General features: G+C 38.4%; 1 protein-coding gene across 1 annotated transcript in view; it reads left to right on the forward strand.

Moving 5' to 3' along the window:
- Positions 1-18877, forward strand: part of WDR70 (WD repeat domain 70) — a 335096-nt gene that overhangs the window by 67255 nt on the left and 248964 nt on the right. Inside the window, exon 7 of the mRNA XM_004387889.2 lies at positions 8238-8371. Within this exon, the coding sequence (XP_004387946.1) occupies positions 8238-8371 (134 nt within the window). The remainder of the gene's footprint in view (positions 1-8237; positions 8372-18877) is intronic.

The raw sequence follows: 18877 nt of genomic DNA on the forward strand, positions 1-18877 counted from the left end.
TCCAAAGTGGTTGTACCATTTTACATTCCCACCAACAGTGTATAAGTGTTCCAGTCTCTCCACAACCTCTCCAGCATTTAGTATTTTGAATTTACACATATATTGTTTTGTGACATTGGTTGCAACCCCCACAATGTGACAGCACTCTCCCCCTTTACATCCCAGATTCCCATGTGCATTCTTCCAGTTCCTGTCCCTTCCTGCCGTCTCTTCTTGCTTTTGGGCAAGAGTTGCCCATTTGGTCTCGTATATTTGATTGAACTAAGAACATGTTCCTTATGTGTGTTATTGTTAGTTTTACAGGCCTGTCTAATCTTTATCTGAAAAGTGGGCTTCAGAGTGGTTTCATTTTTGAGTTAGCGGAGTGTCCAGGGGCCATAGTCTTGAGGGTTCCTCCAGTCTCTGTCAGACCAGTACGTCTGGCCTTTTTTCATGAATTTGAATTTTGTTCTACATTTTTCTCCCGCTCTGTCCAAGACCTTCTATTGTGATCCCTGTCAGAGCGGTCGGTGGTGGTAGCCGGGCATCATCTAGTTCTTCTGGGCTCAGGCTGATGGAGGCATGGTTCACGTAGTCCTTTAGTCCTTTGGGCTAATATTTTCCTTGTGTCTTTGGCTTTCTTCATTCTGTTCTTCATTTTCCTTTGCTTCGAATGGGATGGGACCAATACATATATCTTAGATGGCCACTCACAAACTTTTTTTTTTTAATTGTACTTTAAGTGAAAGTTTACAACTCAAGTTAATTTCTCATACAAAAATTTATACACACATTGTTATGTGACCCTTGTTGCTATCCCTATAATGTGACAGCACACTCCTCCTTTCCACTCCTGATTTCCTGTGTCCATTCAACCAGCTCCTATCCCTTTCTGCCTTCCCGGCTCGCCTCCAGACAGGAGCTGCCCATTTAGTCTCGTGTATCTTCTTGAACTAAGAAGCACACTCTTCACCAGTATCATTTTATGTCTTACAGTCCAGTATAATATTTGAAGAGTTGGCTTTGGGCATGGTTTTAGTTCTGGGTTAATAGAGAGTAAGGCCACCGTGTCTTCTGGGGTTCCTCCAGTCTCAGTCAGATCATTAAGTCTGGTCTTTTACTAGAATTTGAGTTCTGCACCCCACTTTCCTCCTGCTCTGTCAGGAATTCTGTTGTGTTCCCTGTCAGGGTAGTTGTTGTTGGTAGCCAGGCACCATCTAGTTCTTCTGGTCTCAGGCTGATGGACTCTCTGGTTTATGTGCCCCTTTTTGTCTCTTGGGCTAATATTTTTCTTAAATCTTTGGTGTTCTTCATTCTCCTTTACTCCATGTGGGTTGAGACCAACTGATGCATTGTAGAGCTGCTCACAAGCTTTTAAGACTCCAGACGCTACTCACTAAAGTAGGATGTAGAACATTTTCTTTTTGAACTTTGTTACGCCAGTTGACCTGGATGTCCCCCGAGACTGCTGTCCCCAGCCCTCAGCCCTAGCAGCTTGGTCCCTCCAGATGTTTGGATGTTTCTATGAAACTTATATGACTTTGCCTTGGTCAGATTGTGCTGTTTTCCCCTATACTGTGTATTGTCTTTCCCTTCACCAAAGTTGGCATTTGTTTACTATTTAGTTAGTGACTTCCTCTCCTTCTCCCTCCCCACCCTCTTAACCATCAAAGAATATTTTTTTTCTGTGTGTAAACCTTTTCTTGAGTTCTTATAATAGTGGTCTAATACAATATTTGGCCTTTTGTGAGATTAGCTTACTGCACTCAGCGTGATGACCTCCAGATTCATCCATGTTGTAAGGTGTTTCGTGGATTCATCATTGTTCTTTATTGTTGTGTAGTATTCCATTGTGTCTATGTACCATAATTTATCAATTCATCTGTTGATAGGCACTTAAGTTGTTTCTTTTTTTTAATATTGTGATTAGTGATGCAGTGAACAAGGGTATGCATATGTCTGTTTGTGTGAGGGCTCTTAAGTCTCTAGGTTATATTCCTAGGAGTGGGATTGCTGGATTGTATGGTATTTCTATTTCTGGCTTTTTAAGGAGGTGCTATATTGTTTTCCGAAGCAATGCATAAGAGTTCATATCTCCTCACAACCTGTCCTACATTTGTTAGTTTCTGTTTTTTTGATTAGGGCCAGTTTTGTCGGGGTGAGATGGTATCTTATTGTAGTTTTGATTTGCATTTCTCTAATGGCTAATGATCTCAAGCATTTCCTCATATGTCTGTTAGCTGCCTGAATGTCTTCTTTGTTGAATTATCTGTAGATAGCCTTTGCCCATTTTTCAGTTTGGATTGTATGTCTTTTTGTTGTTGAGGTGTTGAACTATTTTGTAGATTTTCGAGATTAGACCCTTGTCAGACATGTCATAGCGAAATTTTTTTTTCAAGTCTGTAGGTTCTCTTTCTACTCTTTTGGTGAGGTCTCCAAGGAGTGTCTAGTGGATTTGAACTTCTGACCTTTTGGTTAGCAGCTGAATTGTTAAGCACTGTGCCACCAGGGCTCCTTTTCATGAACGTAAGTGTTTAATGTTTAGGAGTTCCCAGTTATCTGATTTCTCTTTTGATGTTTGTGCATTGTTAGTTGTGGTTTGTTTTCCATTTATGCCAAGTATTAGGGCCCCTAGTGTTGTCCCTTTTTTTATTCCATGGTCTTTATCATTATAGGTTTTATATTTAGGTCTTTGATCCATTTTGAGTTAGTTTTTATGTATGGTGTAAGGTATGGATCTTGTTTCATTTTTTTACAGGTGGACATCCAGTTATGCCAGCACCATTTGTTAAAGGGACTGTCTTTTCCCCATTTAATGGACTTTGGCTCTTTGTCAAATATCAGCTGCTCATAGATGGATGGATTTATGTCTAGGTTCTCAATTCTTTTCCATTGGTTTATGTGTCTGTTGTACCAGTACCAGGCTGTTATTGACTACTGTGACTGTATTATAGGTTGTAAAATCAGGTAGTGTGAAGCCTCCCACTTTGTTCTTCTTCAGTATTGCTTTACTTATCCGAGGCCTCTTCCCTTTCCATATAAAGTTGGTGATTTGTTTCTCCATCTTGTTAAAGAATGCTGTTGGAATTTGGATCAGAATTGCATTGTATCTGTAGATTACTTTGGGTAGTATTGACATTTTCACAATGTTGAGCCTTCCCATCCATGAGCATGGTATGTTTTTCCACTTATGTAGGTCTCTGTTGGTTTCTTGCAATAGCGTTTTCTAGTTTTCTTTGTATAGGTCTTTTATATCCCTGGATAGATTTATTCCTAAGTACTTTATCTTCTTGGAGTCTATTGTGATATTGATTTGGTGATTTCCTTTCCAAAGCTCTTTTTGTTGGTGTAGAGGAAGCCAACTGATTTTTGTATTTTAATATAATTCTTGGCTAGGAGTTTTTTTTTTTCCTCTTCAAGGCATTATATGTGCCATCCCATTGCCTTCTTGCCTCCATCGTTTTTGCTGAGTAATCAGAGCCAAGTCTTACTGGTTCTCCTTTGTAGATGACTTTTCATTTTTCCTAGCTGCTCTCAGGATTCTTTCTTTGTCTTTGGTTTGGTAAGTTTGATTATGATATGTCTTGGTGACTTGCTTTTGGGATATATTCTGTATGGGATTCATTGAGCTTCTTGGATGGATATCTTCTCGTATTTTATATTAGGGAAGTTTTCTGCCAGGAAATCTTCAACAATTCTGTCTGTGTTTTCCATCCTCTGCACAACCCCCACCTCCCCATTCTGGAACTCCACTCACTCATAGGTTTTCCTCTTGATTGTATCCCACATAATTCTTAGGCTTTCTTCGTTTTTCTTCATAATTTTTCTGATTTTTCCTTAAACAAATTGGTGTGAAGGGATTTGTCTTGAGTTTCACTAATTCTGTCTTCAAATTCTGCTTGTATGTCTTTCTATTGAGTTGTCTAATTCTGAAATTTTATTGTTGATCTTTTGGATTTCTAGTTGCTGTTTTTGTATGGTTTCTAGTGTATTTATTCTGTCCCTCTGTTCTTATGTTATTTTTCCTGAATTATTCTATTGCTTTAGCTGTGTGCTCCTTGGTTTTGTCTGTGTGTTTCCTCCTGATCTCTTGGAGACCTCTGTATATTCTTTTGAGTTTTTTATCAGGTAATTCCATTGCCTTATCTTCCTCCGGAAAGATTTTCTGGTTCTTCATTTTGGTTTCTTGCTGGCGCCAAATTGTCCTGCTTCTTTATGTGAGTTGATATTTACTGTTGTCTGCAAGACATCAAGAGGTTACTATATTTATTTAGAGTATGTTTGTTTACTATGCCCTGAATTTTTGTTTTGTTTTATTTTGATATATCAAATTAGGCTGGGCATGTGTGCTACTCTGGTCACTAATCTGGCCCTATTGAATCTCTCACCTCCTGTCTCCAGGTAGGTGGAACATCTACTAGGTGTGTGAACACAGGACTCTGTTCACTGCTTTTGTGGGGCTGCTGAGGTTGTACGTGGTGTTTTTAGTGAGGCAGTGTATCTGTCCTGCTCGTCACCTGGCCATGGATGCAGCGGGTATTCTCCTTGGTTGTTGGATTGGGTGTTGTGTGTGCATTCTGCTGTTTGCCGGATGGTCGGGGAAAAGGTGTCTGGGTTGCTGGTCACTGACTGTGTGGTGCAGAGACACTCACTCACAATCCTGGGTGGGCAGGGTTGTGTGGGGGTGTTCAGAGCAAGCACAAGTCTCTAGTTGCAGTGGGGGGGTGAAATGGGTGTGAGGTAGGGGGCTGTCAGCTGCCCCCAGATGCCTAGTTGGAGGGCATGGCCCTGTCTGCTAGAGAGTGTAGTAAGGGTTGGGGGGGAAGTGAAGCCAGTCTTTGGGCACCTGGTGCCATTGGCTGGAGGGATTGGGGGCACCGCTTGTCCTCAGGCCCCTGTTGTGGTTGTCTGGATGGAGGGGGTGGTACTGCTGGCACTCAGGCCCCCAGCGTGGGTGGCCTTTCATATCTTTTTGGTGGCCAGTGCATGATGTATACAAGCAGCAGCAGAGAGCCTGACGCTTAGAACGCTGGTATTGAAAACCTCGCTTTGCCAGTTTGCTATAGAATTTGCCATCTTCTGACTTTAGCTAGGAAGACAGTCAACTTTGCAAAGTAGCCTGCTGTTCTTTATTTCTTTCTTTTTAGTTTTTCATTAAAAAATTTATACACAATTTTTTTGTGATATTGGTTGCAAACCCTGCAATGTGTCAGCACTCTCCCCCTTCCCTTTTCTACCCTGTGTTCTCTGTATCCATTTATCCAATTTTTCTGTCCCTTCCTGCCTTCTTCTTTTTTTGTGTGTGTGTGCTTTAGGTGGAAGTTTACAGAGCAAATTAGTTTCTCATTAAACGACTGATACATAAATTGTTTTGTAACATTTGTTGCCAGCCCCACAGTGTGTCAACACTCTCCCCTTCTTGACCTCGAGTTTCCCATTTCCATTTGTCCAGTTTTCCTGTTCCTTCCTGCCTTCTCATCTTTGCTTTTGGGCTGATGTACCCATTCAGTCTTGTATACATGGTTGAACTATATGTGTTATTATTTGTTTTGTGGGTCTGTCTAATCTTTGGCTGAAGGGTGAACTTCAGGAGTAACTTCAGTACTGAGTTAAAAGGGTGTCTGGGGGCTGTACTCTCGGGGTTTCTCCAGTCTCTGTCAGACCAGTAAGTCTAGTCTGTTTTTGTGAGTTTGAATTTTGTTCTGTGTTTTTCACCTGCTCTTTCTGGAACCCTCTATTGTGATTCCTGTCAGAGCAGTAGGTGGTGGAAGCTGGCCACCATCTAGTTGTGCTGGACTGAGTCTGGTGGAGGCTGTGGTAGTTGTGGTCCATTAATCCTTTGGACTAATCTTTCCCTTATGTCTTTGGTTTTCTTCATTTTCCTTTCCTCCAGACTGACTGGGACCAGTAGGTGTATCTTAGTGGCTGCACACAAGCTTTTAAGACCCCAGAACACTACTCACCAAAGTACGATGTAGATCATTTTTTTTTATAAGCAATGCCATGCCAGTTGAGTGAGATGTCACCTGAGACCATGTTCCCCAGCCCTCAGCCCAGTAACTCAGTCCCTCAGGGAGTTTGGATGTGTCTGTGAAGCTTCTTGTACTTTGCCTTGGTCAAGTTGTGATGACTTCCTCAGTATTGTGTACTGTCTTACCCTTCACCAAAGTTACCACTTATCTATTGTCTAGTTAATGTTTTTCCCTCCCTACCCCTCCTCTCCCCTGTAACCATCAAAGATTGTTTCTTTCTATGTGTAAACTTTTTCATGAGTTTTTGTAATAGTGATCTCATACAGTGTTTGTCCTTTTGTGATTGACTTATTTACTCTATGTAATGTCCTCCAGATTCATCCATGTTTGAAGATGTTTCACAGATTTATCATTGTTCTTTATTGTTGCATAGTATTCCATTGTGTGTATGTACCATAGTTTGTTTATCCATTCATCTGCTGATGGCCTTCCTGCCTTATCATCTTTAGTTTTGGACAGGAGTTGCCCATTTGATCTTGTATACTTGATTGATCTAAGAAGTATGTTTCTCACGTGTGTTATTGTTTGTTTTGTAGGCCTGTGTAATCTTTGGCTGAAGGGTGGACTTTGGGAGTGGCTTCAGTTCTGAGTTAGCAGGGTTTCCAGGGGCCATAGTCTTGGGGGTGACTCCAGTCTCTGTCAGACCAGTAAGTCTGGTTTTTTTTTGTAAATTTGAATTTCATCCTACATTTTTCTCCTGCTCTGCCTGGGACCCTCTGTTGTGATCCCTGTCAGGGTGGTAGATGTTGTTCTTTCTTGATAGAGAGGAATTGATGTATGTCAGACTGCATTGTTGTTTTTTTTTGTATTAAATTTTATGTTTTAGTCCTCCTTCCTTCCTTTAAACACATTTATAGAGTGCCTTTTTTGTGCCGGGCATTGTTTTGGGCACAGACACAGTCATTTTCCATATGGAGTTTTACTCTCTAAAAGGGAAGGACAGGCATAGAACAGCCAAACCGCAAATCAATATGTAATTTCAGATTGTATTGTAGTGGGATGAACAGTGGTGGGCTCAGCCTTAGCAGGAGGAGAAGCACCTGTTTAATTGTAACAAAAGGGATCAAGGAAAAGTGAGCATAAAAGGACTTAGTTCTCAACATATTTAGAGTACATATTTAATTTGAACATATAATAAGTTACTCATTCTATTATTATATAATTCCCTTGTATTGTGAAATCAGTGTTTGTAGGTAGTACAGTGAAACCTGTGACAGCCGGAAGCTGACAAGACTGCCTTGTTTTTTCAGGTCTTGCAAGTTTTCTGTCTTTGACAGGGTGCAGTATTAACACTTTTCTCTTGTTCTCTTTTAGTAGAAAATATTTGTATTTTCCTTTTCTGACAGGTTTCTGCTTTACACAGGTTCCAGTTTTCGTAGGTTTTATTGTAATTGAAATGAGTATAGGTGCTTTGTCAATATATAGTTTTAATTACATCAATTATGTTACATTTAATTACACTTAAATCTGTTTATTAAGAGAACTGATTTATAGTGATTTCTTACATAAAACTTTGATCCTTTTATTGTGTCATATACATGGTAATCACATTAAATATTCCTAGGGCATTTCTTTTATTCTGATAGAGCAGTATATCCAGGGACTTCCTGTTTTTACAGAATGTTAAATGTAGCTCAAGAACAGTAAGTTACAGATTGGGTATTCACATGTGAATTGGACCTAGAAAAGTTCACAGGAAAAGAAAATATTTTATGGAACCAGTGTTTAAGTGCTGTTACAGTGTGGTTAGTCACTTATAAATACAGCTCTGAGTCAGTTAGACATATGCACATGATAACAATGTCTAATTTGTTAAATAGATAGATTTCTTATAGCTCCTCATTGGTATTCCTCATTTTGGTGATTTTTGGCTTATATTGTCTTCATTCAGTTATAGTTAAGCTGTCTTAAAAGGTTTCCTCAAGATGGTTCATTGAAAAAGCTATAATATTTGTGAGATTTCTAATAATATACTAAAGCACCTTAGTTGCAATATGCAGTTGCAAGGGTAGCTATTCTGAGTACATATCTGATAAGTTGGGACATAATAAAAACAGTCAAATTATATAGAAAGTGCTGCCCAATCTCACTTTTCAGAAATAACAGCAGTAGATGGTGTATACTTCCAAAGACAGGGCATGGAGCTAAAGAAAGGAAATGGGATATTGTAGACTGTAAGTAGCTCTTATCCAATTTATTTATTTATTTCATTTTTTTTTTAACTAGGTATCTGCTTTGGGTCTAGATCCTTCAGGTGCTCGTTTGGTGACTGGAGGATATGACTATGATGTCAAGTTTTGGGATTTTGCTGGAATGGATGCTTCTTTTAAGGCGTTCCGATCCCTTCAGCCCTGTGAGTGGTATGTATTGAGCAACTCAGTGTCTTTATATTTGAAGACAGAGTGCTTAGGTCATTTGAATTCCATGTATAATGATTGTCTTAGCCTGTGTTCTCTAGAGGAGCAAAAGCAGTGAAGTGTATATATAAATATATATTGTTGTAGTTAGGTGCCGTTTAGTTTCTCTTCATATATAAATATATATTGAGAGAGATTTATTAACAAGGAAATGGCTCACACAGTTGTGTAGGCTGGCTAGTCTAAAATCTGTGGGTCAAGCACCAGGCTGGAGGCTTCTCTTGACTCGTGGTTGCAGGGACTAACGAACCCAAAATCTACAGGTCAGGAACAGGCCTCTGGCTCATGGGAGGTAGGCTGCTGGCTCAAGTCTGAAGAACTAGAGGTCAGAGGATAACAAGATGGATGTAGGATCAAGAGAGATCGGGAGAGATCAACATCCATATATATTAGATGCAGGCCACACCCCCAAGGAAACTCCCCTTCCAACTGATTTGCTGCTCACTTCAGATCACAAAATGGAGGATGATTACATAATATCTGCCAAACCACTGAGAATCATGGACTAGCCAAGTTGATACATAATGTTAACCATCATATGATTTGTAATAAAATGTAATAAGTATACTGCCATCATTATTAAAATACAAGTTAAATGAATCTTAAATTTCTTTCCTTGGGTCTCATTAACCTATGTTTTAAAGGCATTTCCTATCTTTTGTTGTTTTTTCTTAAAATATTTTCGTTTAGAAATTATTACCTTGCCTAGTTTATTTGAAAACACTCTAGTAAATGCTGTGTAGTGTTACGTATGTGTGAGTGATTTATGTTATGCATCATCCAGGTGCTAATCCATGCTGCACTGTTCAGAAGTGGTCAGCTAGCGTTATATCAGAAAGGGCCTTACGTGTTGCTGCCACAAGCCAACCTTTTATCTCTATCTCTGATCATATGTGATCTTTTAGCATATTGTATATCAAAAATGGCTTTTTATTGATGAAACTGGTTATCTTGTTAATTTGCATAGTGTATGTTAAAAGTGAGCATTCATTGATGACATTTAAAAATATTCACAACATGGAGATTAGCTGAAATTACCTAAAGCCAATTTTGCATTCTTGTGTGAATGAGGTGTAAGAACTAGTTAGGTCTGTATCTTGAGCCCTTAGGGATGATACTTTATGCTAAACTTAGTATTCACCTGTGAAGTCTGGATTCTGTCAACCATATAGAGGGAAGTTCCTGTCTCTGGACTGTTGGGTGTTTACTTCCAGCAATCCTTTTATACAAGTGATGGTTGGAGCACATAAAGGCTAGGATTTTTCTCAAGCCTGCAGAACAGGTGATATGATTGTTTTTGCTTACTTGCTAATAAATGCTTTGGTAGTAAATGTCGGAATTGGATTAGAATTTAGTCTAAGACCTCGAATTTCTATGGCAGCTACAGTTACCTAGCAAAAGAGCCTATTAGTGGTAGATGACTAAAGTGGATCAGGTTGGTTGGCCACAGAAATCATCTTAATCTGTAAATTGGAAAGTTGTAACTCTTGAGCCATCTTTTGTAAAGATCTGAGTATTCCCTAAATAAATATAGCAGACTTCTGATCAGTTAGAGGGGAAAACTCAGGTTTTTTTTGGCTTTAATAAAGAGAAATTTATTTCTTCACAATAAAGTAGGCTAAAAGTCCAAATTCAGGGCATCAGCTCCAGGGGAAGGCCTTCTCTCTCTGTGGGCCTTCTCGTCAATCTTCCCTGACTAGAAGCTTCTCCGCGCAGGGACCCCGGGTCCAAAGAACACACTCTGCTCCCAGCGCTGCTTTCTTGGTGGTGTGAGGTCCCCCATCTCTCTGCTCGCTTCTCTCTTTTATTATCTCAAGAGATTGCCTCAAGACACAATTCAGTCTTGTAGACTGAGTCCTGCCTCACCAACGCAACTGTCGCCTACACCACCTCATTAACATCATAGAGGCAGGATTTACAACATATAGGAAAATCACACAATACTGGGAATCATTCCCCAGCCAAATTGATACACACATTTTTTGGGGGACATAATTCAATTCATGACAAACAGTATACAGATTGAGAAGGAAGAAATAAAACTATTTTGGTTCACAGATTATATGATTGTCTATGCAGAAAAATCCTGAAGAACTGACAAAAAAACTAAATCCTAGAACTAATAAGCAATTATAGCAAGTTTGCAAGATACACTGTTAATATACAAAAATCAATTGCTTTCCTATATACCAGCAGTAAACATTTGGAACTTGAAAGTAAAATCACAATATCATTTACATTAAAATCAATGAAATGTTTAGGTACAAATCAAACAAAATATGTACGAGATGTACATGAGGACAATCACAATACTCTGATGAAAGAAATAAAGATTTTACATAAATGGAGAGATATTCCATATTCATGGATAGGAAGATTTTATATTATTATGATAATGTTATAGATAAGATATTTATATTATAAGTTCTTTCCAAATTGATCTACAGATTCAACACAATCCCAGTCAAAATCCTAGCAAGTTATTTTGTGGATATTTACAAACTGATTTTCAACTTTATCTGGAAAGGCAAAAGACCCACAATAGCTAATACAATACTGAAGAAGAACAGAGTTGGAGGACTGACACTACCAAACTTCAGAACTTACTATAAGGCTACACTGATCAAGACAGTGTGCTATTGGCAGGAAAAAAAAAAAAGACAAATAGATCAGTGGAACAGAATAGAAAGCCCAGAAATAGACCTACACAAATACAGTCAATGGATCTTTGACTAAGGAACAAATGAAATTCAATGGAGATAGGATAGTCTTTTCAACAAATGGCGCTGATACAACTGGACATACAATATTCAAAAAATGAGTCTAGACACAGAGCTTACATCTATCGCAAAAATTAACTCAAAATGGATCATGTATCCAAGTAAAATACAGTTCTATACAACTTCTAGAAGATAACACAGAAGTTCTACATGACCTTTGGTATGGCAATGACTTTTTATTTTATTTTATTATTTATTTATTCTTGTTGTACTTTAGATGAAGGTTTACAGAACAAATAGTTTCTCATTGAACTGTCAGTACAAGTATTGTTTTATGACATTGGTTAACAACCCCACAACATGTCAACACTCTCCCTTCTCGACCTGGGAGGACCTTTTTTTTCTGGTGGAAATATACGTAGCCAAAGTTACACCATTTCAAAAGTTTTTACATGTACAATTCAGTGACATTTGTGCTGCTATTCTCACTATCCTTTTCCAAATTATTCCATCACCATTGTTTTCAACTCACTGTCCCCTAGGCTTCCCATCAAACCTTTTGAGTTGCTGTTGTCACTTTGGTCTTACATAGATAACTCTTTCTTTTTTTTTTGTACATTAGATGAAGGTTTACAAAACAAATAGTTTCTCATTAAACAGTTAGTACACATATTGCCCTATGACAATGGTTAACAACCCTACGACGTGTCAACACTGTCCCTTCTCAACCTTGGGTTCCCTATCACCAGCTTTCCTGTCCCCTCCTGCCTTCTAGTCCTTGTCCTTTGACTGCTGTGCCTCATTAGTCCCGTTTTGTTTTATGGGGCTGTCCAGTCCCTGGCTGAGCTGTGAACCTCGAGAGTGACTTCACCTCTGAGCTAAAAGGGTATCCGGGGGCCATACTCTCGGGATTTCTCCAGTCTGTCAGGCCAGTAAATCTGGTCTTTTCTGTGAGTTAGAATTTTGTTCTACATCTTTCTCAAGCTCTGTCCAGGACCCTGTGATCCCGGTCAGAGCAGTCAGTGGTGGTAGCCAGGCACCATCTAGCTGTACTAGACCCAGTCTGGTGGAGGCTGTGGTAGCTGTGGTCCATTAGTCCTTTGGACTGATCTTTTCCTAGTATCCTATTCTCTTCATTCTCCCTTGCTCCCAAAGGGATGAGACCAGTGGAGTATGTTAGATGGCTGCTCACAGGCTTTTAAGACCCCAGATGCTACTCACCAAGGTAGAATGTAGAACATTGTCTTTATAAATGTGTTATGCCAGTTGAGCTAGATGTTCCCCAAGACCGTGGTCCCCACAGCCCTCTGCCTAGCAATTCAGTCCCTCAGGGAGTTTGGATGTGTCTGTGGAGCTTCTATGACCTTTCCTCGTACAAGTTGTACTGGCTTCCCCGGTATTGTCATCACTTATCTATTGTCTATTTAGTTCCCCCACCCCTCCCCCATCCCTGGTGACCAACGAAGATTATTTCTTTTTGTGTGTAAACTTTTACATGAGTTTTTACAGTAGAGGTCTCATACGGTATTTGTCCTTTTGTGATTGACTTATTTCACTCAGCATAATATCCTCCAGTTTGATCCATGTTATGAGATGCTTCACAGATTCATCATTGTTCTTTATCGTTGCATAATACTCCATTGTGTGTATGAACCATAGTTTGTCAGGGGAAAACATTTTAAACCTGAGTATCTTCACTGATAGTTGTGTATAAAATAGTTCTTGTGATTTAAAGTATTAACATGTTGTCTTGAATTCGTATGATGAGCTTTTAAAAATTTACTTAAAATATATCATTATATCCACTTTTCTGCATATAAGCTTTTTTTCTCCCTCATAATTTAAAGGGTTGCATCCTGTACATAATAGTGAGCTACCAAAGGGTAGATAGGAAAAAACAGAAGCCTTGACAATCCATGTAAAATTAATACTAACTGTGATGCTGCATGTTTAGATATGATGTGAATGCTACTAATTTAAACCATGAGAACTATTTTAACTTCAGCTATCATTAGCACATAATCTCCAAACAATGTCTCTGCTTTTGATGAAAACGATTATTTGGGACTCAATGTGTATTTTACATCACTATCTCTGTCTCTGTCTCTATCTCTATCTCTATTTATATGTAATTAACTTTTTATAGTGAAAAATTTTAAACATAGAGAAAAGTAGATGGATTAGCATAATAGATATCTACCCTTTACCTATATTTGACAGTTATAAACATTCGTTGTATTTGCTTTACCTAATTTTTTAATTTGTTGAACTATTTGAAAGTAAGTTATAAATAGATATAACTTTTACCTCTAAATACTTCATAATGTATCTTTAAAAAAGATGGACATTTTCCTATATAAACACAGTTCCATGATTACATCTAACAAAGTTATTAAGAATTCTTAATATTTGCTGATACCTAGTCCATATTTAAATTTTCCCATTTATCCCTAAAATATATTTTTAAAATAATTTATTTTTGTTGTTGAAAATATACACAGCAAAAGCGTTCACCAATTCAAATTTTTACAGGTACATTTCAGTGACATTCATTACATTCTTCGAGTTGAGCAACCATTTTCGCCCTCCTTTTCTTAGTTATTCCTCCCCCATTAACATAAACTCACTGCCCCCGAAGGTTCCTATCTTATCTTTTGAGTTGCTGTTGTCGCTTTGATCCCATATAGACAGATCTTAAAAGAGCATAATGCTCAAGGAGGCCTTTTTTTTTTTTTTTTACTAGTTAAGCTAGACTATTATTAGGTTTTAAGAAGGCTTTGGGGGTATTTTTGGTTTAAGTTTTATAGATTATCTCAGGGACATAATTTCAGGGGTTCATCCAGCCCCCATGGCTCCAGAAAGTCTGTAGTCCATGCAAATTTGAAATTCTGTTCAGCATTTTCTCCCTTTGGATCAGGATTCTATAGAATCTTTGATCAGAATGTTCAGTAATGGTAGCTAGGCACTAACTATCCAGTTGTTCTGGTCTCATGACAAAGGAGGCAGTTGCTTATGGAGGCAATTAGCTACACATTCCATCTCATCCTCCAATTCCTGACTCTCCTTCTTCCTCTGTTGCTTAAGGCAAATAGAGACCAATTGTTGTGCCTTAAAATGCCAAGCTTTTAAGACCCTAGGCACTACTCAGTGAACTAGGAGGTAGAACAGAAGCACTAAACATGTTATTAGGCCAATTAACTCTGATTCCCGTGAAACCATGACCCTAAACCTTCAAAGCAAGGAACCAAATCCCATGAAGTGTTTGAACATAAGCAGCCTCAGCAGCTACTCCTTTTTTTGTCATTGTTTTATCTATCACACAACTTTTGCCAATTCAACTTTTTACAGGTATACAACTTATTGACAGCAATTACAATAATCGGCTGAGCAACCCTACCCTTAATCAGTGTGATTTTTCCATCACTGTAAACTGAAACTCAATACTTCATAGGTCCTTTCCCCCTTCCTGCTGCCACTGGTAACCACTATTAAGCTTTGGTCTCTATACATTTGCCTGTTCGTGTCTTTTTATATAAGTGAAGTCATACAATATTTGTCCCTTTGTGATTGACTTATTTCACTTAGCATAGTGTCTTCAAGCTCCATCTATATTGTAGCATATATCAAGACTTCATAGTATTCCATTGTATGTATGTACCACATTTTGTATATCCATTCATCTGTTGATGGGCGTTTAGGTTTTTCCACCTTTTGGCTATTGTGAATAGTGCTACAGTGAACATTGGTGTACAAGTATCTGTTTGAGTCTCTGCTTTCAAATCTTTTGGGTATATACCTAGTATATGTCTTTTACTGGATCATATGGTACAGTAGCCTCCCCCCGATCCGCGGTTTCGCTTTGCAGTTTCAGTTACCTGCGGTCAACTACAGTTTGAAAATGTTAAGTAAGTAATAAGATGAAATTTCACACTTTCCCGCTCCAGCCTGCCGGGGGACTACATTCATATAACTTTTATTAACAGGTTATTGTTATAATTGTTCTATTTTATTATTAGTTATTGTTATTAATGTCTTACTGTGCCTAATTTATAAGTTAAACTTTGTCAGAGGTTTGAATGTATAGATCAAAACATAGTATATATAAGGTTTGGTACTATCTGCGGTTTCAGGCATCCATGGGGGATCTTGGAATGTATAACCCACAGATAAGGGGGGACTACTACAGTTCTATTTTTAGTTGTTTGAGGAACCGCCACACTGTTTTCCACAATGGCTGTATCATTTTGCATCATGAACGACAATGGTTAAATGTTCCAATTTCCACACATCCTTGCCAACATTTGTTATTTATTTATTTTTTAATATTAGGCATCCTAGTTGGAGTGAAATGTTTTCTCATTGTGGTTTTGGTTTTCATCTCTCTGATGACTAATGACGTTGAGCATCTTTCCATGTGTTTGGTGGCCATCTGAATGTCCTCTTTGGTAAAATGTCTATTCAAGTCCTTTGCCCATTTTATGATTGGATTATTTGTCTTTTTGTTGTTAAGTTGTTGAAGTTATATATATATTTTGGTTAGTAGATTCTTATACATGGTTTCTGAAGATATTCTCCTGGTTGGTAGTTTGCCTTTTCACTTTTTTGGTAAAATCTTTTGATGAACAAAAGTTTTTAATTTTTATGAGGTCCCATTTATTTATTTTGTCTTTTGCTGTTTGTGATTTTGTTATTATATTAGATAGTCCATTGTTAAAAGCTAGGACTGACAGTGTTGTTCCTGCATTTTCTTCTAAGAATTTTATGGTTTTAGCTTCCACTTTTAGGTCTTTAATCCATTTTGAATTTGTTTTTGTGTATGGAGTGAGGCATGGATCCTGTTTTCTGCATGTGCACATCCGGTTTTCCCAGCATCATTTATTGAGGAGACTCTTCTTTCCCCATCGAATGGACTTAGCATCCTTGTCAAAAATCAGTTGAGCATAGATGCGTGGGTTTATTTCTGGACTTTCAGCTCTATTCCATTGGTCTGTGTGTTTGTTCTTAAACCAGTACCAGGCTTTTTTGATTACTATAGCTGTATAATATGTTTTAAAATCAGGAACTGTTATTCCTTCTACTTTATTCTTCTCTTTCAACATTGCTTTAGCTATTCGGGGCCTCTTGCCATTCCATATGAAGTTGAGGATTGGTATTTCTATTTCTGTAAAGAAGACTGTTGAAATTTTGATTGAGATTGCGTTTAATCTATGTATCGCTTTGGGTAGTGTTGACATCTTAACAATATTAAGTCTTCTAATCCACGAACATGGAACATCTTTTCATTTATTTATGATTTCTTTAATTTTCTTTGAACAGTGTTTTATAATTTTCGTTTTATAAGTCCTTCACATTCCTGGTAAGTTTATCCTTGATATTTTACTCTCTTAGATGCTGTTGTAAATGGAATTGTTTCTCTAATTTCCCTTTCAGATTTCTCATTGTACAGAAACTTAACTGATTTTTATTTGTTGATCTTGTACCCTGCAACTTTGCTAAATTCCCCTATTAGCTCTAGAAGCTTTCTCATGGTCTTTTTGGAATTTTCTATATATACAATCATGTCTCTTTTCCAATCTGGACACTTATTTCTTCTTCTCATCTTATTGCTCTGGCGAGGTCTCTATTCTCTTTGTAAAACATTTTAATTAATCAAGGTGTATGTCATGGATTGAATTATGTCCCCCCAAAAATGTGTGTATCAACTTAGCTAGGTCATGATTCCCAGTACTGTATGATTGTCTACCATTTTATTGTCTGATATGATTTCCCTATGTGTTGTAAATGCTATCACTATGATGTAATAAGATGGAATAGCAGCAGTTATATTGATGACGTCTACAAGATTAGGTAGTGTCTGAAGCCAGTCTCTTTTGAGACATAGAAGAGAGAAGTGAGCAGAGAGACGGGAACCTCACACCACCAAGAAAGCAGTACCGGGAGCAAAGTGTGTCCTTTGGACCTGAGGTTTCTGTGCAGAGAAGCTCCCAGACCGAGGGAAGACTGATATATCACAAGGACCTTCTTCCAGAGACAACAGAGAAAGCCTTCCCCTGGAGCTGATGCCTTGAATTCAGACTTGTGGCCTACTAGACTGTGAGAGAATAAATTTCTCTTTGTTAAAAGCCATCCAATTGTGGTATTTCTGTTATAGCAGCACTAGATGACTAAGACAGTGTACATAAGTATATTGTCATGCACAAATAAAGCCATTGCAGATAAAGTGAAAGTTCTTTCTTTACCATTTCCATTTTAGTCTCCTTTCAGATGTTATCACTGTTTTCATTATGATGTATGTTCTTTGAGCTTTTTTCTGTGCAGTTACCAACAAATATATGTACCTATCAAAAAAAACAGTATGTACTATATTTGTTTTCATAAATTGTATAAGATAGTTATTATTCCACAATATATTTTTTTCCACTTAGCAATATTCTGTGGAGATTTTTAATAATAGTATGTGTATACTGTTATATTCTTTTAAAGTGTATATTGTGCGTAGCATAACATGAGTCACTTACCGTAGTTTGTAGTTCTGGAACTTTAGCAGGCATCAGAACCATTAAAGTTCATTGAAGGGTCCCACTGTTAGAGTTTCTGATTCAGTAAATATGGGGGAGGCCTGAGAATTTTCATTTCTAGCAAGTTCTCAGGTGATACGAGTGATGCTGATCTAAGGACCACACTTTGAGAACCACTGCATTGAGCTATTCAGTTGTGACCACTTTTTTTTACTGTTAAAAAAGTACTGATGAAATGATTATCTTTGTACCTCACATGTTTAGATTGTTTCTCAAGAGCTTTCCTGTCCCCTCCTGCCTTCTAGTCCTTGTCCCTGGACTGTTGTGTCCCATTAGTCTCGTTCTGATTTATGGGGCTGTCTGATCTTTGGCTGAAGGGTGAACCTCGGGAGTGTCCTCATTACTGAACTAAAAGGGTGTCCAGGAGCCATACCAAATGTTAACTTTTTAAAAATTTTTTCCCATACAAAAATTTATACATACCTTGTTGTGGCTTTAATTGCTCTCCCCATACTGTGACAGAACACTCCTCCTTTCTACCCCTGATTCCCCATGTCCATTCAACCAGCTCCTAACCCTCTCTGCCTTCCCATCTCACCTTCGGACAGAAGCTGCCCATTTAGTCTCTTGTATCTTCTTGAGCTAAGAGGCACACTCCTCACAAGTATCACTTTATGTCCCACAGTCCAGTCCAATCCGTGTCTGAAGAGTTGGCCTCGGAAATTGTTTTAGTTCTGAACTTATAGAGAATCCATGGGCCATGCTTTCCGGGTCACCTCCAGTCTCAGTCAGACCACTAAGTCTGGTCTTCTTACTAGAATTTGAGTTCTGCACCCCACCTTTCTTCTGCTCATTCCGGGACTCTCTGTTGTGTTCCCTGTCAGGTGGTCATTGGTGGTAGCCAGGCACCATCTAGTTCTTCTAGTCTCAGGCTGATGAAATCTCTGGTTTATGTGGCCCTTTCTGTCTTTTGGGCTAATATATTCCTTGTGTCTTTGGTGTTCTTCATTAGGTGGTTGAGACCAATGGATGCATCTTAGATGGCCGCTTGCAAGCTTTTAAGACCCCAGGTGCCACTCACCAACATGGGATGCAGAACATTTTCATAATAAGCTTTGTTAGGCCAGTTGACCTAGATATCCCCTGAAAGCATGGTCCCCAGACCCCTACCCCTGTTACTCTGTTTCTCAAAGTGTTTGATTGTATTCAGG

This window comes from Trichechus manatus, unplaced genomic scaffold (genome assembly GCF_000243295.1).
Source record: "Trichechus manatus latirostris isolate Lorelei unplaced genomic scaffold, TriManLat1.0 scaffold00197, whole genome shotgun sequence".
Taxonomy (NCBI): domain Eukaryota; kingdom Metazoa; phylum Chordata; class Mammalia; order Sirenia; family Trichechidae; genus Trichechus; species Trichechus manatus.